Source organism: Haliaeetus albicilla, chromosome 14 (assembly GCF_947461875.1).
Source record: "Haliaeetus albicilla chromosome 14, bHalAlb1.1, whole genome shotgun sequence".
NCBI classification, from domain to species: domain Eukaryota; kingdom Metazoa; phylum Chordata; class Aves; order Accipitriformes; family Accipitridae; genus Haliaeetus; species Haliaeetus albicilla.
This window is the reverse complement of record NC_091496.1, coordinates 27,193,331-27,216,647: the sequence shown is the minus strand read 5'-3', so window position 1 is coordinate 27,216,647 and position 23,317 is coordinate 27,193,331. Positions and strand designations below refer to the sequence as shown.

The following is a 23,317-nucleotide window of genomic DNA, read 5'->3' as shown; positions in this document are numbered from 1 at the left end:
CGGGCTTCATAGCAGATTTAAGCTACTGTGTAATGGTAGGATCTCCTGGGCAATTATAGGGAATCCCTGCCTATACAAACGTTCACAGCTCTTGGTGAAGCCAAGAAAGACCCTTCATTTCTGAAGTGGCGATACTTCTATAAGGATAAGATTTCTGTAAACAAATGTACCATCAAACACCGATTAAAATAAATGCATGGTGCTCATTGTGGGATTTACTATAGACAGTCAGACAGGAAGAAAATTGTCAGTCTGATCTAGGTTTTCCTGTTTGTATCACCAAAATGAGATGACATTCATATATCAACACGATGATGACCATGCCTTTCCATCTTGCACAGTAGTTGAGATGGAAATTGTAATTGATAGGCTTGGATGTTAGCATGCTTTTCAAAATTTGTCACAATTGTGTTTCACAATGCTGAGTTGTAAGGTCTGAGTACAGAGTACTCTGAGTACAGCGTAGAGAACGAATGCTAATAATAAGGCCCAGATATTCCTGGATGCAGTAGCTATGCAGGTATCTATCTGTTTATTAATTTATTTTGCTAAATAATTTCTGACCAATAAGAATGGACAGTATCTTACAGTTTACTCCTGTTGTTTACAAGGACAAATTTTGGTAAAATGAGGAATCTAGTTAATTAAGTTAGTTGGACTAAGGCACTTAGGAACCTGAACATAAAGTCACGTCTTCTTCAAGGAAGGGAGTGAAATTTGTATCCTGAATAGCAAGAGAAAAACAGTAGGAAATATTGGAGACTCTAGGACTACCAGCATGAACAACATTCTCGGAAAAAAAGTATATTAGAAAAGATAACCTCTACAGAATGGATTAGTTAACCAAAACAAGCTATGCGTTGGAGGTCAAGAAGCAGATGGAGAAGAGAGACTTGACAAAATCAGAGTTAGACTTGCAAATGGTCCAAATTCTGGATAAATACTTGATCTCAGTTTTCAGTAAAAGGGCGGTGTTTAATCTGGGGAGTTGAAAGTGGAGCAGAAGGTAGAAATGGGATTTACAGCAGGGCACGAAATCAGGTGGAAATTATATGCAAAAACCAGCCTAGCTGTGGGCATGTAACTGAAGAGCCTGAGTTAGAATCCTGGTCTCCCTAAATTTTGTGGAGGGACACATACACCACCCATGAGTCAGTCCATCTAAAATCGGAGTCTTCAACTAAGTGTGATTGGGTTCTGCAGCTGGACATTTCAGCTAAACATGTGAAACTGGGCTGGAACAATGCTGCCCTGTGCATGCAGACCAGGTGGGACCAGACGTCCCATCCTAGGGTTCAGGAAGAACCAGCTGAGAAGCTGGACATCTGATAATGGCCACTTCCAATGAATCCACCAAGCTGGCAGTGGCAAGCGGTGGCATGTGATAGAATAATGATTGTCACTTCTGGTTAAGAAGGAGAAATGGGAAGTCATTGATGCCACCATCAGTTTGTTAGTCTGATGGCAGCAGTCTTTAGAAACTATTTTGAAGGAGTAATTAAAGATGCAGGGCTTAGAGTGAATTCACTCAGGTTTGCTAACATTAGGGTTGCATCAGACTAACCTGGTAACTGTGTTCAATGATTTATTTTCCAGACAAAAGTAATGTAGTAGATCTCATTTGTCTTCAGGAAAGCACTGGCTGTGGCTCTGTTTCAGAAATTATATAAATGAAGGAGATCAGGATTATTACAAGAACTGTAAACTAGTTAATGAGTTGGACAGAAAGGAAATGGCATTAAGCTGTAAGTATTAAGCTGTAGGGAGGCTACTCAACAAAGATCAGATTTGTGACCGAGCTTGGTTTAATCTTTTTTTAATGCTCTCAACAAAGAAAAAAAAAATTGGGTTGAAGAAATCTGCCAAAGGCACAAAGCTGAAAGGCAATGTTACCATGAAGAATGCTGTGAGTTGAAAGGTGTTGGGTGACCTCAAATGGCAGATATGAAATAGATTTTAGTAACTGAAGTGCAAAGGCTTGAATTGAGAGACTGCTAAGAATAACCTCTGTTGTAAGTAAGGATCTCCTCGTTTAGAAATGGCTAAGATGGAGGAAAGCTTGGCTGACCACTGCTCAATCAGAGGGTGACTATAAGATGTGACTGTGAAGAAAAGAGCATGTGATCCTAGGATGTGTTAATTGAGATATTCCTATTATAGATAGGAAAGTATCACTGCCTTTGTACAATGTCCTTGTGAAACATCATCCAAAATGCTGTGTAGATTCTGGTCAGACAGGAAAGATTAATTTGACTGGGATGTTTGGTGAAGGAGAACATATGTTAAGAAAGAGGCTTAAACCTGGATTTTCTTTAGTCCTGAAGAACAAAGGGTGACTGGATCTAAGGCAGCCCTCCATAAATTAATGGTGAAAGCAGCTAGGAAAAAGAACTATTTAGAATTTAAAATTAATAAATTTACAAGAACAAACTGGTCCATAGACTTAAAAATATGTTTTCTGACCACCTGAGCAGTGAAGTTCTAGTGAAGGAGATGAATTAACTATGTATTAATTCACCTGTGACCCATTTAAAAAAAAAAAATCAAGAGGATCCTTTCTAGTCCCATATTCCTTTGAAAATTCATCAAGACTGCTACTAGCAACTTCTGTCTGAAATTCATGAACTACAGGACTTGATTATTTCACTTAATATATATATAATTACAGATATAAAATTAATTCTTATGGAACTTCCTACTATTCTTTTGGTGAAAACTATAGGTAATTTCTCATGAATACTCAGGTGTTAATGTCTGATGATTGTTCCTCTTTACTTGGTGCTACTGCTTTACATCTTTCAAATTCCACAGTCTGCTAATCTTTGGAGATAAATGATTATTCAAGGAACTTCAGGTTTTGGGTTGGGCAACCCCCTACAGGAGGAAGGAGTTGAAGACTCCAAGATTGCTTTCATGATCATACTTTGTTTTCATAAATACAGGTCATCTACAGTTTTCAAAATACATTTTTAAAGGTAGAAAGAGCTATTTTGTCCATTTAAAGAGGAAGCAAGTGGAATCGCATATTAGACCAATGTCAGTAGTACAAGAACAATAGAATCTAGAGCTCTATACAAGAAGTGTCCTACCTTTGAAAGTTGTATCATGGCATAGCTTACACAGAAAAGAAACTCACTTTTCTGGCTAGGAATTAGGAATAATTTGATTTAATTTGTTTTGATAGCTAATTATTGATTACAATTAGAATACTGTTTGTTTTGATTCATAGATGCGGTCTGTTGGACGAATATTTAAATTCATTGACATGCCAACAGAAGAAACGAAAAACATGAAGCCACAGAAGAATAACCAGCTTTCAGATGCCCTTGTAATTGAAAACAGGCATGTGAAGGAAGAGAAGAACTGGCCATCCGGGGGCCAAATGACTGTGAAGGACCTTACGGCCAAATATGGTGAAGGAGGAGCTGCTGTGTTAGAAAATATGTCCTTTACAATAAGTTCAGGGCAGAGGGTGAGACACTGTTTTGTTGTGTTTTATCTGACTTCTATTAAGCTTAACTATAGAAGTGTCATTATAAACCTATTAACTGACTAAAGAGTAGGTTGAGTTCAGTAAGGTTTTGTAAGTTAAATTGTTGCAAAGCAATCATCTAAAGCACTTGAAGAACAGAAATGTCTTGTGTCTCTTCTTAAAAAGAGCTCATCTGTAGGATTATTGGCTACAAACAAAGAAAAGGCAAGGAAAATCTGCCTCAGTTATCCTTAAGGCTATTAACCTTAAGGCTAATTTACACCTCAGTGAAGCACACTGGGGACGTTTGCTGGCCATGAGGAGCAGAATATACTGATAAAATACATAGGCAGCAGTTCCCTAAGTTGTATTCCTGTGTCTGAAGTCATCCGCCTTCTCCTCCCAGGAAGAGGGAAGCTTGCCGGTGAGTGCAGGTGCTGGGGGCAGCCTGACCCAGGTGGAGCAGGGCACGAAAGAATACCAGCCACTGTGCCAAGAGTAACGCATCGCTGGCTCCGGCAGCTGGAGGGTGGAGGTGCCATCTCGCCCATTCGATGAGGGTTCTATGCCACCCCAAATTATTATGTAACAAACTATAAACAGCTCTATTCTTTAGAAGATTGACAAACCTCTAATTAATCTACATGTGTCTTTGGCGTTGTGTTCAAGAAAGAGCTTTAGTTTCAGGACAGCAATTAGGCAGAGGATTAACGCTTTGCTTTAAGTTCATGCTGAAGGCCTGTCCTCAGTGAGGTGGAAAGAAGAGCTTGCACAATTTCCTGAGCTGAAGCTCCTAGTTTGGATAGCACCAGTCTCTGCCAGGGTTGGTAGGTCTGTCTTGGTTTACATGAACTGAATGTTTCATCTACTAATTTTGAGGGCACTAAATTTTGAAACCAGCGTTCAGACTTCCTGTAGCACCAGCACCATCCTAAAGATGCTCTGCCTTTGGAAGAGAGGGACCTGTGATTCCTGGAGCATGGAGGTGTGGGTGCCGCTGTAGTCTGGTGGATTTACTTCCTGGAAAATCCCTCAAGGCAATGGAGTATGGAAAATGAAAGATACTTTTGTACTGTACAGAGAGGGGGCAAAGCATTTAAAACAAAGATCCTTTTTTCAATGGCTATGATTCAGGAACGTGATCCAATTTCAGTGATGAACCCCAGACTCAGAGGTAGCATTTCCAGAATTGGGGCATGCTCCTTAAACTGGAGAGGATTTGTCTCTGCCCCACAGGGAAGTACATGTAAAACAAGCAGGAAAGGGGAGAGCTTTCCTCTGCTGAGGGAGTAGAATAGAATAGAATAGAATAGACTATTTCAGTTGGAAGGGACCTATAACAATCATCTAGTCCAACTGCCTGACCAGTTCAGGGCAGACCAAGTTAAAGCATGTTATTGAAGGCATTGTCCAAATGCCTGTTAAACACTGACAGACTTGCGGCATCTACCACCTCTCTAGGAAGCCTGTTCCAGTGTTTGACCACCCTCTCGGTAAAGAAATGCTTCCTAATGCCCAGTCTAAACCTCTCCTGGTGCAGCTTTGAACCATTCCCACGTGTCCTATCACTGGACATCAGGGAGAAGAGATCAGCACCTCTGTCTCCACTCCCCCTCCTCAGGAAGCTGTAGAGAGCAATGAGGTTGCTTCTCAGCCTCCTTTTCTCCAAACTAGACAAGCCCAAACTCCTTAGCCGCTCCACATAGGACATTCCTTCCAGCCCTTTCACCAGCTTTGTTGCCCTCTGGACACATTCAAGAACCTTCACATCCTTCTTAAATTGTGGGGCCCAGAACTGCACACAGTGTTCAAGGTGAGGCTGCACCAACGCTGAATACAGCGGGATAATCACCTCTTTTGACCGGCTGGTTATACTCTGTTTGATCACCCCAGGATGCAGTTTGCCCTCTCGACTGCCAGGGCACACTGCTGGCTCATATTGAGCCTGCTGTCAGCCAGCACCCCCAGATCCCTTTCTGCAGGGCTGCTCGCCAGCCACTCCTCTCCCAGTTTATACTTGTGCCCGGCATTACTCTGTCCTCCATTTTAATCCTCCATTTTGACTTGTTAAATTTCTTCCCATTAATCATTGCCCAATGCTCCAATCTATCTAGATCCCTTTGCAAGGCCTCTTGTCCCTCAAGAGAGTCAACAGCACCTCCCAGTTTGGTATCATCAGCAAACTTGCTAACGGTGCATTCAACTCCTGCACCCAGATCATTGAGCAGAACTGGCCCTAGAATTGAACCCTGAAGAACACCGCTGGTGACCGGTCACCAGACAGATGTAGCCCCATTCAATACATCCTTTTGAGCCCAGTCGTTCACCCAGGGCACTGTGAACCCGTTCATCCCACAGTTGGACAACTTGTCCAGAAGGATGCTGTGACGGACAGTATCAAAAGCCTTAACTAAAATCAATAAGAACTACGTCCACCACCTTCCCTTCATCCACTAGGTGGGTGACCTTATCATAGAAGGATATCAAATTAGTTAAGCAGCACTTTTCCTTTGTGAACCCATGTTGACCGTGCCTGATGATTGCATTATTCTTTAAATGCCTTTCAATAGTACGCAGTATAATCTTCTCCATAATTTTTCCAGGAACTGAGGTTAGACTATCAGGTCTGTAGTTCCCTGGGTCTTCCTTCACAACTTTTTTGTAGATTGGAATACAAATCTACCCAATCAATAGATTGGGTTGGTGCAACGAAGTGCAGACTGCTCTTCTGGTTTGGGGGCCCTTGGCACTGTTACAGAAAGGATGCCAGGCAGCAAGAAGAATCCCCTTCTTCACCTTTACATGTATATTGTCACCCTACAAAAGTAGCCGACGCTCAGACAGGACATCATTAGCTGTGTAAAACCCAGCTATTGGAAAAGGCAGTATCTCAGCATTTGCTGGTGGTTACTGCAGATATTGCTCCTTCCAGCAATAGGTCGGTGCAATCCCACAAGGGGAATACAACATTTAAAAAAACCCTGTGTATTATGTTTCTTCCCACCTAAGAGGTGAGGAAAGGCAGCACCAGCTGGGCAGGTTGGGGACTTGCATTGCTGCTTGGGGGTTGGCAACGGCATGGTGTGTGCTGTGACCACTGCCTCAAAACTACCCCACTACAAATTCATGGTCTGATCAGAGTTAGGCCCTTTATTTTCAATTACATGGAAATGGAGTAGCTTAGTGTGATTCAAATGCGTGCCCTACTTGGTTTTTGTCTGCTGGATCGGGTTTTGCTGAAGAGGGCTTCATAGCAAAAGAAAGGGGAAAGGCACAGAATTCTGGACTAATCAGTACAAGAGAATATATAAGCAAATTTCTGTTCTTCAGCTAAGGGTAGACTAAGAGATTTTTCATCTTAGTTAATTCTAACAAAACAAAGAAGGGTCTGACCCAGTGTTTTGTTCAGCCCTTGCTTTTATCATTCCCAAATGAACGACATTTACTATCCTGTTGAGATCCATTTGGATTGTTCTCCACTGCTGAGATCTCTACGTGTTTCTGCCTTGGTCTGTGGTTAATATGTGAGCAGTATTAAATGTTTGCTTTTATGATTTGCATTGCAGGTAGGCCTTTTGGGAAGAACTGGTTCAGGAAAAAGCACTTTACTTTTTGCATTTTTAAGACTGCTGGATACAGAAGGGGATATCCAGATTGATGGAGTCTCCTGGAACACGGTCAGTGTGCAGCAATGGAGAAAGGCATTTGGAGTGATTCCTCAGGTAATGAGATTATTGTATATTTGTGTGCCTTTATTTTCATTGGTTCTATATCCATACACACATAGTTACCTTCAAGCTGGAAGTTAGTTGTTTTATGCTGAGAAACAGAAACAAAATGCAAAGATATTGTGTAAAGGGGAGTGGGATGAATGGATGGATGCAATGATTCACAGCAAACTCCACTTTTTGAGGGTTTCTATGCCATTCGCACAAGAACTCTTCTAGAAATGGGAAGGTACAGCACACTCAAACAGAAGTTTTCGTAGCCTGCATATCCCTGCACCTCTGAAAAAGTTTGTATGTTGATTCAAAGTAAGATAGTGCCACCTGAAGAAAAAAAGACAATCAGTGGTGTTCTCAGCTACTGTTTTCTAAAGCCCTACATCACATATAGTTAACATGTGGATACTATACCTCACAGGCTGGTAGCAGAATTACTGCTTTTCTCATATTTTACTAGACCACTAGCTGATGCCCAACTTGGACTCATCCCTTTTTTTAACTGTGACCTCTCACTACCATGTCATGATGCATGTATAAGGGAGCACTTCATGTTATTTATGCTTGCAGCAGTCCTGGCATATGGGAAGTAATACCATTTCAGAGATGAAAAAGGAAGCAGCTCCTCGCATGGATTTAGGCACCCTCATACTCTCAAATAACTGGAACAAGAAAAATAGTCTAAGGATGAGTAAACAATTAAACCTAGGGCTTCTGAGTCCCTTGTCAATGTCCCTGCTACTGGACCAGGGTCCTATATTAGTTACAGCTCTGCATTGTCTGTCTCAAAAATGAACATTATTGGCTGCATGCTGTAGCACTAAAAAGTCGTTGCTCACTGTAAAGGTAGGAATGAACTGTGCAAAATTTTAATGCCATGTTTTGTGTTTTTGTTGTTGAAAGCTGTCAGTCCTTTCCAACAACACTGATACAGGAGTAACACTTAATGGGCTTCTCTTCTTTGAAAGCTATACACTGGATAGTTCTTCAGCTACTAAGCATACACAGTCTTTTCCATCACAATGTTCATTCCTTTGGAAATCTTGTGAGTGTTGCGGATTAATTCAAGTAACAGTTGACTATAATCTTACCAATGATTCATTTGTGGTATAGGGACGCAGAGGGACACCAGCTGCAGAACAGCCTGCCACACTGTCAGGGGACGTGCGGTCTGTCTCGCCTTTTTCCATCCTTGAGGGGTAGCTACTAGCCCCAGAGACTGATAAGTATCGGTTGATCCTTGGTCACCCTGGTTGGCCCACTCCTTGACAGGCCCAAAAGGAGTGGGCCAACCAGGGTGACCAAGGATCTACTTTTGACTGTCAGCTGTCAAACCCTTATTGTGCCATTTCCCCCATCCCCACTGTAAAGGAGTTGCCACCTGCTTTCTGTGCATATTGGTTTGTTCCTAGGTAGTCTGCTCTCTTAGGAAGGTGGTTACTGTCTTCGAAAGCTGGTGAGCTGCAGTGAACGTATGTGTGGTATAAACCTGTTGTACACTGAATACATGAGGCACTGTAAAATAGTTGGAGGGGCTCTGGGACAGCCAGCCAATTTAACTAAAAAATACACTGTCAGGTTTACATTTTCAAAATAGTGTTTTTCTTTTCCATAACCATCAGAGCAGAGCAGAGGTCTGTCTTCACTTTCACCCTCTGCTGTGTATGTAGGCTAAATTCTGCTTTCTACCACAATACAACAAACCAAACTTATTGTAGTGAAGTCCCTAATATGACTGTCACTCAGTCGCTATAGTCAGTGCTGAACTACTTCAGTGTCATGGAGGTGGGATTTAACTCTGACCGAGGTGTTCCTGATGGCACTGTTTTGGCTTTGGTAGCTTTTAGATGCTGAAATGCTCATGCTGGAAACACAATAGCTTTGATTTTGCAAACACAAGAGGGACTCAAAATCTAATTTTTCTACTTAATCATCAGGTTTTTAGTTGTGATAGCTTCCCTTTCAAAAATGTTATCCCACAGTAGCCCGAATGGCATTTCTTTAAAGTCAGCATGCAAAGAAGGCACAACTCTTGCCTCCCTGTGCATTTCCACAGTCATGCTCTGAAATTTCCTCAAAGGCAGCAATTTTTTAGCACTTTGACCTTGCCAGAACAGACCCTTTTTCACTGCCAAGTTACACCCTCAACAAAACGAACCAAGAGAGCAGTGGTGAGTCCACTGGTTGGATTTGTTTCTTGCCTGAGCTCTACCGACAGCCTGGTTGGTCACACACTGCCTGCTGAGCTGAAGCTTGCTCAGCAAGCTGCCCTTTGACAGCTGACCTGTTGTCACCCTTTCTGTCCTCTCTTCAACATTTTCACATCTACCTATTCCTGTAAACTTTTATTATTGCTGGTTCAGTACTGCAGCATGATTGTTGCTTGCAAGGATGAAAAAAAGTCACCCCTTCAGATAGGGGCAGCTGTGCAGTGAACTGCAAATGCAGCTGCGTCCATTTAGTTTGGAGAACAGGTATATTATACAGCTGTCCTCCAAAGGATGGCTGTATAGGATGAAGGATGCTTTTACCAGTATAAGCTATGTCTCCATTGCAAAATTTTCCTATACAGCCAACTATAACTTTCTGTATTGGAAGGGTCTTCCCTGTCTCTCCCATAGTCATCCTTTTGCTCTCAGCCCTTTCTTCCCTTGGGATGTGGTTGCCCAGCAGGGTTTGTTCTTTCCATCTCCAGCTGTCCTTGGGAACGCATGGACTGAGGAGAAAACTGAATGCTTGGTAGCAAGTAGCCTTGTTGTCCCAGTGAAAGATACGGTTAATAATTCTCATAGCTGAGTACTCACTATAGAGTCACTAACGGTATAGAAAACATTGTTCTGCAGCCATCAGCAAAATGCGAGAGACATTTATTACACGAGCAGTGTAACTTGCCCTTCTGCTGGTGAGGTGCATTGTTAGTTCATTGTTAAAATTACACATTTAGTTCAGTTTGGAAGTCCCTGATATATGGATCAATGCCAAAAAATCCCAGCCCTCCATTCTCTGGAAGGTCACAAGTGTTGCCAGCCTGTCTGCGTGCTTCAGCTCGCAGGTCCTGTCCCAAAGCCTTGCCAAAGAACTGCACATTATGCCTCAAAAGTTCCCGCATTCAGAACAAAATGAAGTTTTCACCAGCACTTTCCCAGCAAAGAAGAGAAATTGCATATGCCACCCTGCCTTTCCCAGCAGAACAAAGGGAGCCTTTTGTTCTTTGCTGTTCACCTACAGCTTCAGAATGGGAAAAAAAAAAAGTTGCCTTTTCTTTCCTGGGAGTCTGGCCTACAGCAGCACCTGGATATTTGCTGTCTCCAGGAGAGGCCTCGCTAACAAAAAGAGAACAGAGCTCTACCTGAGGCGTACTTCTTTGTGAAAACTTTCCAACACTGTCCTTCTCTTCCCTATCCCTAAGTTTCCCAATTTAGAAGAAAAGAAGTGCTTTTCCTCTGTGGGAACCTCACTGATGAGCGCCTGCATAGCACACAGAGCGTCCTAACACACTGCCGTCTGCTCCATGCAGGCAATGCTGGAATGGCCTGCAGGGTCGTCAGGGATCACGCTGAGCCAAAGCAAAGGCAAAAACTTGTTTCTTTCAGCATCTCGGATCCTGCTGTCAGCACATTGCAGTGGCGTGAAGAAGTATACCATATAAAACGTTTCCTGGAGCACCCACAAGGAAGTTCCTTCCTGTAGCTCCTCACACGCCTGCGCTGCTGAAGCACAGCCTGACCACAGCGCTGCTCCTACAGGGTGTTTGTCCTTCTCATGCAAAGCAATTACTCCAGCGATAACAGGCTGTTTGAAGTATGATCGCAGCCCATCGTCCCTTCTTTTTGGGCAGTCCTTTCCTATGCTTCTTCTGCAAGAGTTTCCCCACCGCGTTTCTGGGGCAAGGACATCCAGCTGCATCTGGCTTCAACACACTGCATACAGGTTGTCATGCAGATTGCATCCTGAAGTATTTAATGGAGTCAAATTGAGAAAATGCCTTCAGAAATTTGGCTTTGAATGGAGAACAGGAGACCTGCAGCCAATTTTCCATTAAAATAAATGAGGAGAAATCTGAGACCGATAAGGTGCTGCTAGCTCAAAGGAAGGGGATCACTTCTGGTGTCTTCTTGAGTGTTATTACACTACATCCTGGCAGATCTAACACCGTTTTCTGTGTGTAAATACTCCATATAGAGTTAAAATCAAGTTTAGCACGGAGAAAAAGATTACTACAGTTTCTGGGACTGCCAGCTGACAAGAAAAAAAACCAAATCACTTTTGCTCCTTTATTTTACTTAAGAAGTGAAATTTCACAACTTTTATCTTTGTAGCTCCATTTTTTCAGTAGTTATCTCACTTCATATCTGTCTGTCTCTCTGCCTGTCTGTCTCCAGCACTGTTTCATCGCTTCTCATACCCTTCAGGGCTGTTCAGTTTCGGAGGTTGCGGGGGTGGCTGTTCTGCAGAGTGCTGGGGCACTCCTGCACGGTGCTGCCTGCGGGGCAGCCGCCGCTTCCCAGAGGTGGTCCCGCAGAGGCTGGTTCCTGCAGGGCATCGAGACGAGGCAGCATCACCAAACCGGGGAGTATCTGCTGCACCAGTCCCATGCACAGAGCACCTGGAGACATTAATTAAAAACCCCACATGCTCATTTCGGGCAGTATATAGGTTGCTTTCTGCGTCATGGGTTCAGCGTTGCCAGGAACACAGCACTTGCATTTACCAGTAGCCTCTATGGGAGGCAGAGGTTTTAGCATCTTCAGGGGAGAACGTTACAGAACTGGTCCCAAAAAACTTGCAGAAGGTGTTCATTGCTCCCGTGCTCTTATTCTTGTCTGTAAATATGTTAATGTCAGTGTCAAGTCCCTAAATGACACTTATGAAAACAAAACCTCTAACTCTGCACCTAATACTAAAGCATTCACATAGTAATTTGATGTTCTTTCATGTTGATATTGTTGCCATAATATATATGAAGTGGGGGAGGCTACATGGAGGTCATATTGTTGTTACTCTAACTTCTCTGTGCATGGAGCTGGTGTCTGGTTCCAGCTGATGTTGCATTTGTTCTCCAGCCCTGGGGAGTATGGAAACAAGGGTCCATGGGTCTCACTGAGGACCTGCACACAGTTTGTCTTTCGTTGCAACAGCAGCTACTCACAGCCGGGATACTCTCGCTCCTTAGCAGCCTCTTGTCAGCTGATGCTTTACTCTTCTGTATGTGTTTGCTTAGGTACTCAAGGGTCTTGGTTCTCCACCTAACACTTAAATCACTTAAGAAGCTTATTGCCACAAGCTGGGTGTATCCCAAACCGTAACCAATATGCAGAGGCTCTAGTCACTGAGAGGGATTAATGCCTTTCAATATTTGAGGTGGTCAGAACATAAACATGACCATATTTATATTCCTGAGTGTTTTGCCTGTGAGTGGATGTCAGGTCTGAGAAACTATTTGCTGTATACTCGCACCCGTTACCATCCTGGGTGAATTTGAACAAGTGACCGAGAAGGAAAGTGTTCCAGATTTGCTGCCAGTCTCACCAGCCATCCGTTCCCCCTTCCAACACTCTCCTTATTTCTACTTCTTCCATATTTATAAATAACACATAAGTTCATGGGATTCACTTTTGGTTTTTTTCACTTTAGACTTCTAGGTTTTAAAAATTTTGGCTTTTTTTTTTCTGCTTCTTTTTAAGTGGACTCTAAACTGCCCATGTGACTCACATGATATTTACTCAAGTGAACTCTATGTGGTTTCTAATGAGCTGGGAGGAAGGAGGTGTTGAAATGGAGAGAGAAGTACCAGAATTCAGGACAATGAAATATTTACTTTGGGGGGGGGGGAAGTACTTTTGGGATTAGTTTGCTTTTAGTGCCCTGGTTCTTGAAAGCACAGTTATTAGGAATAACAGCAGTTTCTGAAGAAACTAGTTCCCTTTATTTCTCTGCCTGCTGCACTTCAGCAGGAATGTTATTCAGCCCTATCTTCTTTAAAACTGGTTTGTTCAGTTAACTATTCTTTACCACTGAGAAATGAAAATACCTATTCCATTAGTTAAATGTATGGCACTCAAAGTGTGAACAAACCCACGTCTGACACTGTTTCCGCAGCGTTATTATTTCTACCGCACCCACTGCTTGGAAGAATCTAATCCTGCTGCAAATACATCACCCCGCTCAGGCCACCGGACCAGTGCAGGGCATGGGAAAAGGGCTGCGCTGTACTTCACCGAAGCATTCACTGTTATTAACAATCATGATTATAAAAGAGTCTACTCTTTCCCCTAGTCTATACCCAAAGCGCTTCAATGACTTTTAGCTGTGTGCGCTGCTGCCTCTGCTGCAACTCGGTCAGCGTGTTGCTGGCCGTGTGGTGAAGGTATCACCGTGCTTAAATCCAGCCCACTGACTGCAGGGCACCACGGTGCAGCTGCTTTTCTCCTCTGGTCTCTTCAGTCAGGTACTTCTTTCTCTCTTACACCAAATAAGTTATTGGTAATGGCCTACATATCTTAATTAAGCAAATTAATTAATGTAATTTATTTTCCTCTGCCACATTTAAACTTTTAATTAATCATAATTAAATGATTAATGTAAATGTGTGTATAAATCACTTTGAAATCTGATAAAAGAATGCCAAGTTCCCGGGTTAGGGCAGATGGAAATTGTGGTAGACTGGCCAAACTCTGAGAAAGTACTTGCTAAGTATATTCTCTCAGCCATTTTCTGCTGGTACATCTAGTCCTTCACTGCTTTCGGTAGCATTTGACTACCAAGACTCCAATAAATTATGTGGCTGTGAATCGCTGGCATTTCAACACATTTTTCTCTAAATAAATATTTTCTTTAGGAAGACAATAGAGAAGAAAATAATTGTCTCAAATCTTTCCTCTTGGTATTTGTTCCATATGTACAAGGAAAGAGTAAGCAAATGGTAATATTTCTCAACAAGGCATGCACTTACATTCTTTGCGAGCAAGTTCTCCCTGCTACAAGCAGCAGGTGTACCTCACAGCATAGAAAGCAACAGCTTGGTTTTATCTCACAAGAAATGTTGTGCAACCTCAGTGTCCCTTGAAGAACCTCATTTCCACCAGAATCTGACACACCCACCCCACGTAAAAAGAGATTAAACAAATATTTAATTTTGTCTGAGTCATTGCTTTTAGAGCTACAAAAAGTGTATCTAAGGGATGTTCGCTTAAATCTGCTTGCCTAAACTGATGAGAAACGCAGAACTGAGTAGTAAACTTCAGTGCAAGAAGGATGTGCTGTCAGTGCCGGGAAATGTGCATCCTCTTCATCTTGTGTGATGGAAAGGAGGTGCAGGACAGAGCAGGGAGAAGGCACGGGCCGTAGCATCCATCAGGGAAGCCTCGTGTGAGAGCAGGTTGTTGCTGCTACAATCGTGAATCAGGTCGTGCTGTGTCACATCTCAGTGATGTGACAGTGAGAGAGAGAGAGAAAAAAAACGCCATCTCTTTTGAGGTAGGACGGGGACATGGTGAAATGTCAGGTAATGGAATGATGCTAATATATATTTGGCTACAACTGATTAGAAGAAGAAAAATTCATTGATGAAAACCAACTTAGGACACTGTTCCTGAATACCGACAAATATCCAGGAGTTTTTTTTGTCTCAAAACAAAATTGTGGGAACACATGCTATGGGTCAGTGATTTTTTTTGTTAAGTACGTTTCACATAATAAAGAATCAAAAAATTGTTTTTAAAAGGCTTATTCTGAAATGGAAATACAGGGAATCTTTTATCCTGAAGACTGCTGAAATGTGACTTTTACTGTTTTTTGGACAAGGTTGGGTAAGTTTTTAATAAGACAGTTGCCAAAAACTGAACATAAGGATTTTTAAAATCAGTTTTTTTGGAACAGTGTTTTCCAAAATTTTTAATAACCTGCAATAAGCTCTATCTGGTAATGGCAGCAGGTCATTCTTTCTCTGTATGCTTTACAAAATGTTTCAGGGTATCTATCTACCTGTGTCTGTATATCTTTTTTCTCATAGAAAGTGTTCATATTTTCTGGAACTTTTCGGATGAATTTGGATCCTTATGGGCAGTGGAATGATGAAGAAATATGGAAAGTTGCAGAGGAGGTAAAACTGTTCAGTGGTATTTGTATCCATCTGGTGAAGTGGTTACAGCAGAGTGCAGTGTCGGTCAAATGATTGTCATACGTTACATTTATACAGTGTCTTAGAAAAAAAAGTGCTGAGGAAGGATAATGCTATGCTATAAACCATGTTTCCTTATTACTTAATAAAAAGGAGCCTTTGTCAGAGATTAAAAAAAAAACCCAAAAGATAAACTTCCATATAGCACAGTCTGGGTTCCTCATGCAGTGATTTAGCGTAGGTGAGGTTTTATGTTTGGCTCTGCTGGGTGATCCTGAGAGAAAAAAAAGTGGAGGAAGCTGATACAGCAAATGTCCTGTAATCTTTTCTCATTTTAATGCTTTGGCAAATATATGAAATCTCTGCAAGGCATTTTTCTACCAAAATGAGTAAAAATTACTAGTAAACATTTTGGAGGCCAGAAAAAAAAAAAAATGTATGTGGCCTGTCCTAGAAATAAGACTGGTGTTATTGCAGTAAGAAATATTTATGTTCAGCTTAGAAAAATGTTTCATCAAAGTATTTTCCAGTTATTGCGATTTTCAGACCAACATAAAGCCAGCTGAGAAGGAGCACTCTGACACCGCATTCAGGCTTATGTACTGCTTGTGTCACAGGCAGCTGCCTCTTCCTTTGAAAATAAGAGTCACAGAATATTAGAGTTTATGAACCCCAAGGTTTTTCTTCTAATTTTATGGTGAGGTTTTAGCAACTTTTTTTTTTCAAGATTAGGGGCCAGATTTTTACAGTTCTGTTTCCATGTTGAGCTGAGCCCCATGCATTACGGTTGTCAGATGCCACCTATTGGCTCTGACAGTGCTTAATAGGTTGCACAGGTGTATGTAATGCCTGGGGAAAAGGCAGGTGGGAGTTATAGGAGGAAAATAGCTGCAGCCTAGAAAGGACATTTCTCTTTCCAAGGTAGGGATGATCTAATTAATACAGACTGACTACTGAATTAGTGCCATTTTCCTTGCTCATAGAAAGTCTCAAGTATCAGAAGGTGCTTACCAGTGTGGGACTTAATCCAAAAGCTTCCTCCTTTCCCATCCAGGAGGTTAACTTTGTCTGTGTTCTCTCTCTTTTAGGTTTATCTAGTTTCTTCCCTGTGTTTGGAAAAGAGGAAAGTAGACACTTTCTATGAGTTTCTATTACTGTCAAATAAAAGCATCATGACATTTTTGGTTAAATGTGACAGGAGCTTTTCAGCCGGTCCTAGCAGAGGCAACAGGGTGCTCAGCACTGTGCTTCTCTGAGGCTGGGGAAAAAATGGAGTAGATTAACATCCCCTTTCTTGAAAAGACAAGCTCTACTTTTGCTTTTGAAGATTGTTTTCACTGTGTGTGTGAATCAAGCCTGCAATTTTAAAGAGCTAAACCTCATTTGCAATGGCATGAAAAAAATTTATTTTGAAGTGTTTATCATTAAGGACTTTGGGAAATCCATATGCGATGCAGGGTTTTTCATTGCACAGGTGAGAGAGCAAAGCAAATAGAAAAGAAAAAAGAGCTTTAATACTTTTTAGTAGAAGAGATTGGATTGTTTACAAAGTTCGTGCTCTTGAAATCTGGCTTGTTAGTGACAGTGAGTGAGTGTAACTCCGGGAGCATGGCACAGAAAGAAAGTTAGCTGTCACCTTATCCCTGACCCATGTTGGCTGCTGAGGATTTGGAGGATCCTGCTGACATCAGCATCAGTTTTTTATGCTCTTCGCAATCAGCTGCAGAGAGCAAGGCATTGTCTGAACACGTCAAATGTTTCACTTTTTAATGCCCCCATATTTCAGCACCTGAATCTGTCAGACTTGAGTCAACTTTTTATGCTGAGTTTTACTCTTGCTGTCAGCTGTCTGGACCCTACAGGTACATGGAGAGACCTTGTGCAGTTTTAAGAAGAAAGCACCTTTTCCAGCCATTAGTTGCAAAATTTCTTTAAAGGACATGATGTGTCTTCAAAAGAGGAGTGAGGAACAAAGCAGTGGCCTTAATTTTCTTATAAATAAAACCACGAACTCTTCAGAAATTCAACAAACATACCCACACCCCCCAATTTAATATGGTTTCCATGTAAAATGGAAACACAAAGGAGGAATTCCAATTTTTTTTTCCCTGGAATGAAAATGAATTGCAGATCAGTAATACTTCAAAAATCCAAGCAGGGCTCTTCATAAAGCACTTGGATTGCATCACGTTTTTATAACGTCTTTTGGAGCAATGCAACTTGCATGTGTTTCCTAGTTCTCATATTGTACAAAAATTTTTCTGTAAACGCTGCTGATTAGGCCAAGGAGCGCAGTCAGTTTGGACCTGTGGAAGATGCAAAACTTTGCTTTGAGGTGTACAAAATGCATCTGCCAATGAGAGCAAAAAGGAGCACTGGAAGAAACGGAGGACATCTCCTGGGCTGGATGCTGGTTTCTGGTCCAAGTGAAGCACCTCCACTTGGCACGGTCACCCCTGAAAATAGGTTGTCAGCAGTGCTAGAGGGAAGCCCATGGTCCCATTAGTAAGAACAAAGCGCACAAGACCTTTGGGGCAGCAAAAGGAGCAGATGGAAACGCTCTCAGAGCCATAGAGACAACGGTCGTGGTGACCTGGGTTGTTTCTTCTGTTGTTGTAATGTAGCATGTGAATTTCGGTCATTTCTTTTTACCCTCCTAGTAACCAAAGAGGCCTGGTTTCCTTTCAAAAGTCACTTTCCTTAACATTTCCAATGACGTACATCGCTGCTGGATAAAAAGTTTGAAATATATTGCTTTCTCTAGCCTGCTAACTCAAGAGTGTTTTGGTCAAAATGCAAAAACTCATTGTATATGACAAACAAATGAAGCATTAACTCTCAGCTTCCTAACAGAAATCCTAGCATGTTGTAAGAGTCAACAGTGCTTTTCACATCATCCAGCTACTAGCTTGTAGTCTTTGTAGGACAGATTCTCTTTTTCATCAATTTATATTTTCTCTTCGCTGTCAGAAATGAAAGGCAAGGAAATTAAAGGCATTGGTTGCTGTACCCACAGTCAGCAGTAACTGTATCTCACTGATTTCTCCTGTCCTTTTTCTTTCTGGCAGGTTGGGCTGAAGTCTGTAATTGAGCAATTTCCAGGCCAGCTTGATTTCATTCTTGTGGATGGAGGCTGTGTCCTCAGTCACGGCCACAAACAGCTGATGTGCCTTGCCCGGTCAGTTCTCAGCAAAGCTAAAATCTTGCTGCTCGATGAACCAAGCGCTCACCTGGACCCTGTGTACGTTTTGATCATTTCTTCTGTCTCCTAATATGAAATAAGAAAATCAGTGAGGCAGCACCACTGAAAGAGACCTTCTGTAACTCATCTGGTCTGTTACTAAACCTGATTTCAGTAATGTATGTTAGTAATTCTGCATGGCAGATCAGGGGAGCCCAGTTACAACCTTAGCTTTATGGCTGATAGGCACTTTCACAGCAGAAATGCAGCATGCTGAGACACTGCAGAGTGTTGGTGTCCGTGCACATGAGCTTTACAACACGCAGCTAGACTATTAAATACCATCAATAAAGTTATGAGCTGTGCTGACATGTACATTGCAGTCTAAACGCTGATGCTTGTTTGCCTTTCAGAACTTCCCAAGTGATCAGGAAGACTCTGAAGCATGCGTTTGCCAACTGCACAGTGATACTCTCCGAACACAGGCTGGAGGCGATGCTGGAGTGCCAGCGATTTTTGGTGAGCATTTCTCATAGTCTCACGTACTGTTGTTTCTTTACATTTGATGAGTGTGCAAAACACACCAGGCAGAATTGATGAAGTTGGCTGGATTGATGGGGGTCATTCAGGGCATTGAGTAACCCAGTCACCTGTAGAAGAGCAGCAGTCTCCTGTTTGCTCTTGCACATGATTTATCATAGACACCCGTGTTCAGATGAGCTGGGTCACTTTATGGAAGAGCTGGATTCCTTCTTTCAACCAGAAGGACAGTTGTGTAGGTTACCCAGCTGCCGATCCAGGTGCCTTATATTGCTGATTGGCTCAGGAGCTCCAGAAAAATCCCAGCATCTCACAGAGGTTCAACATTGCTAATGCAGAAACAGCTGCACTTGCTCTTGAGCAATGGGAGGCTCCATGGGGCAAAGGGGTTTCCTGAGAAAACATCTGATGGTCAGAATTGCAGATTTCTTTCATGAAGCCGCTTGAATATTCCTTTCTCATTTAATCAAGGTGACAAACTATTGAAGTCCTGGGCTATGTCCTTTGTTATATAAAAATGGTTAGTAAAGGAAATAAAAGGCAAGTTATGTAATTGTTCTTAAAAATGAGGTTCCTTCCTCCTGACTGTTCCATAAGAGAGGACTTTCATTTTATTAGCAGAGTGAAACATCATTTTCCATGTGTATTTGCTTGGGTGTATTAGCACAGCAGGAGGAATACAGTCTAAAGCTGAAGCAGGCTAGTCAATAGGCAGGTTGTACGTCCTCCTGGACGTGCTGCTCCTGGACGTGTCCTGGACTTCTGGTCACAACAACCCCATGCAGCGCTACAGGCTTGGGGAAGAGTGGCTGGAAAGCTGCCTGGTGGAAAAAGACCTGCCGGTGACAGCCGGCTGAATATGAGCTGGCAGTGTGCCCAGGTGGCCAAGGCGGCCAACGGCATCCTGGCCTGTATCAGAAATAGTGTGGCCAGCAGGAGCAGGGAGGTGATCGTCCCCCTGTACTGGGCACTGGTGAGGCCGCATCTCGAGTCCTGTGTTCAGTTTTGGGCCCCTCGCTGCAGGAAAGACATGGAGGTGCTGGAGCGTGTTCAGAGAAGGGCAACGAAGCTGGTGAAGGGTCTGGAGCACAAGTCTTGTGAGGAGCGGCTGAGGGAGCTGGGGCTGTTTAGTCTAGAGAAGAGGAGGCTGAGGGGAGACCTTATTGGTCTCTACAACTACCTGAAGGGGGTTGTAGTGAGGTGGGCGCTGGTCTCTTCTGTCAGGTGGCTGGAGATAGGATGAGAGGAAATGGCCTCAAGTTGCGGCAGGGGAGGTTTAGGTTGGATACTAGGAAAAATTTCTTTACTGAAAGGGTTGTCAGGCATTGGAACAGGCTGTCCAGGGAAGTGGTGGAATCACCATCCCTAGAGGTATTAAAAAAGCGTGTAGGCAAGGCACTTCAGAACATGGTTTAGTGGGCATGGATGATGGTTGGACTTGATGATCTTAAAGGTCTTTTCCAACCTAAATGATTCTATGATTCTATGACTTCAGCCTTGCCTCCAGCCCGTGCTGCACTCGGCTGTGTCCGCAGAGCCCCGGCAGGCAGGTAGCATCTGCCTGGAGTAGGTTTCCCACCCTCTGAACAACATTTTAGCAACAGAGCTGCTAAAAGCTCTTTCCCGTCAGACCTGTGCCCTCACCCAAGATGTGCTGGCATTGCAGTACCAGCAGAGGAGCCTGATTTTTCCCCATCTGCTGCCTGACAGAGGAGGCTGGCACAGCAGTACAGGGCAAACCTGTTGTCTCCTTCAAACACAGGCCAGCAGCGCTTCCTTGTTTGGCAAGAAGAAAGCAAAGAAGGCCTGGCACCTTGCTGGCAGCCTTCTCCCTGTGCTTGCAATGTAACTCTATTTTCTGCAGTTAACGCTTTCTTAACCGGGCAGTTTAGCAATGCTGGGGGAATGCCACAGTACCTGGAGACTTCAACAAACGATCTCAGAGGTCAAAATCAAGTCGCAAGGAGAAACCACAAGCCCAACGGCACTTTGTAACTTGAGCAATAGGCACCTTTTCCACATGTTAAAATTTTAATGTCTGTTTTTATGGTTGTAATTAGAAATTGCAAACTATAAATTAGAAATTGCAATTGCAAATTTGGCTTTTCCTGTTAGAAGAAGATGTCTGTTATGTGTTCAAGTCTTTTCCCTGCTCCATTAGTTATGTTAGCTGAATTCTGTCAGCACCGCCACTGCCCATCTAATGGAGTGATATGGTTCTTCAGGTAATCGAGGACAATAAATTGCGGCAGTATGAATCCATTCAGAAGCTGCTGAACGAAAAGAGCTCCTTCAGGCAAGCCATCAGCCATGCCGATCGCCTTAAGATACTCCCAGTACACCACAGAAACTCCAGCAAACGCAAACCTCGACCCAAAATCACTGCCTTGCAGGAGGAGACGGAGGAAGAAGTGCAGGAGACGAGGCTGTGAGATGTGGTGTGGGCACCCTTTTTGTGGAGTGAGTCGTCAGCAGTGCCCCACGATGACAGGACCAGCACTTCTGAACCTGTGGGAGCTGTGCACAAATTGAACCTTGCAGGAGGTGTTCACTACATGTGCATTTGGGAATTACTTCCCTTCTATGGTTAATTGTGTGCAAGTTAGTACATTCTTTGACATTTTGCCACTTTTAACGGTAAAACCAGACTTCCTTTGAAAAGCTGCTCTAATTCGGTACAGACGAAATGGCAAGCAGAAGTAACCTGCCTAGCCCAACATAATCATTTCAGAAAACTTTTAGAAATGTTCTTACTGGGGTGAGAGGTCCAGACAGCAGGAAGAATGTGAGAAAAATAATCAAACCTGGGTGGAAAATAGAAAAATCAGAATGTAAAAAGCTTCTTTGGATTCACTTCCTGCAAATGAATTAAGGGACAATATCAGCAAGGCGCACAGAAAACTTCCTTCTCTTTGTTTTCCATGCAGCAACGGTAATTTCAAGTTAGCAGAAAAGGCCAAATGCCCTTTCATAACAGCACACCGCTCTGTGTGCGTAGGTGAGGATGAATGAAGAGAGGATATTGACTTGCAAGCCAGTCAACATCTGTCATGTCTCCACGATTAAGGGAGACTTGGTATTTCCTCTTAAAGCCTAGGAGCCTGTCAACCTGACCCTGCACACACTCGCAGCGGGATGAGTGCAGGCTGACATCAGTATCTAGTGAAAGGCAGGACTCCTGGCAGTGGAACTCTAATAGTCTGCATAGGTCTGGCACTTTTACATGCTTTTTACTCTGGCCAAAAAAAAAAAAAAAAAAAAAAAAGAAGAAGAAGAAGAAACCTCTCTAAAGTCGACTTTAATAATGAAGTTAATTTTTATACTCTTCTGGTTGGCAGTTTTGTGATGAAACTGAACTTTCTCTAGGATATTTTATTTATTTTAATATTGTTGCAAACATTTACTAAGGAAATGATGTATTTTAAGAGTGATTATGTACTACAAAGAAAAATATATTTGTACAAAAAGTTTTATATTTGGATTGTTGGGGTGGTCTGGTTTTTTTTGCTACTTGTCTCTGATGTCACATTATGATAGAGTTGTTAAAAACGAGGGCAGCCCTGGAGTTAGGCCAGGTACTGTCCAATGCTGTCTTTGTGCACTAAAGTATTCTAGTGATACAGACATTTAGATTTTTTTTTTTTTTCTTTAAATAAAAAAGAAAAAAGAAACTGCCTGTACGACACGTTACAACCACCCCCCGCCCACCGACGGTGCGGATGCCGCAGACCTACCCTGCCACTTCCACCGCAGTGACTGCTGCCCGTCAGAACAGGTGCATCATTTTTAACAAACCCATCCCCTTCCCTGCACCACCGCTTGCTAACGCCCAACCTCCCGGGGCTGGGACCGGGACCGGGACCGGGTCGGGCGGCACTAGGTGGTGCTGCCGGTTCTTCTCCCGGCCGAGCAACGCTGTGCTGCGGGTAGAAGCCGCTGGCTTCCCCACGGGGCCTCCTTTATTCCCGTGGGGCAGTCATTTGGCTCCAAAAAGAGGCTTTTCGAGGCCGCCGGTACCAGCTAGGTAGCAGCACCACCACGCAAATGCTTCAGCAGTACAAAGCAGTCACGAATGAGCTTTGTACCTCTGTCACTGCTTCAGCCCGAAAGCTGTGAAGAGCAGCACATGCAAGTCTGGAAAATAAACTCTTTTAGGCATCTCATAGCGACAGCAGCTCTGCCCCACCTGTGCCAGGATGCAGCCGGGCCGGGCGCTGTGCGGAGAGCCGCTCTGGGAACGGCCGGGTCGGGCTGCTGAGCCTGCGGGCGCCGGAGCTCGCTCT

The 23,317-nt window shown here is 43.1% G+C and overlaps 1 protein-coding gene across 1 annotated transcript in view; it reads left to right on the top strand.

Annotated features, from left to right (window-relative positions):
• CFTR (CF transmembrane conductance regulator) overlaps positions 1-23,059 on the top strand; it is a 90,771-nt gene extending 67,712 nt beyond the window's left edge. Inside the window, exons 22-27 of the mRNA XM_069802078.1 lie at positions 3,230-3,472; positions 7,039-7,194; positions 15,206-15,295; positions 18,382-18,554; positions 18,908-19,013; positions 21,260-23,059. Coding sequence (XP_069658179.1) covers positions 3,230-3,472; positions 7,039-7,194; positions 15,206-15,295; positions 18,382-18,554; positions 18,908-19,013; positions 21,260-21,466 — 975 coding nt within the window. The 3' untranslated portion in view covers positions 21,467-23,059. The remainder of the gene's footprint in view (positions 1-3,229; positions 3,473-7,038; positions 7,195-15,205; positions 15,296-18,381; positions 18,555-18,907; positions 19,014-21,259) is intronic.
• The last annotated feature ends 258 nt before the right edge of the window (positions 23,060-23,317 follow it).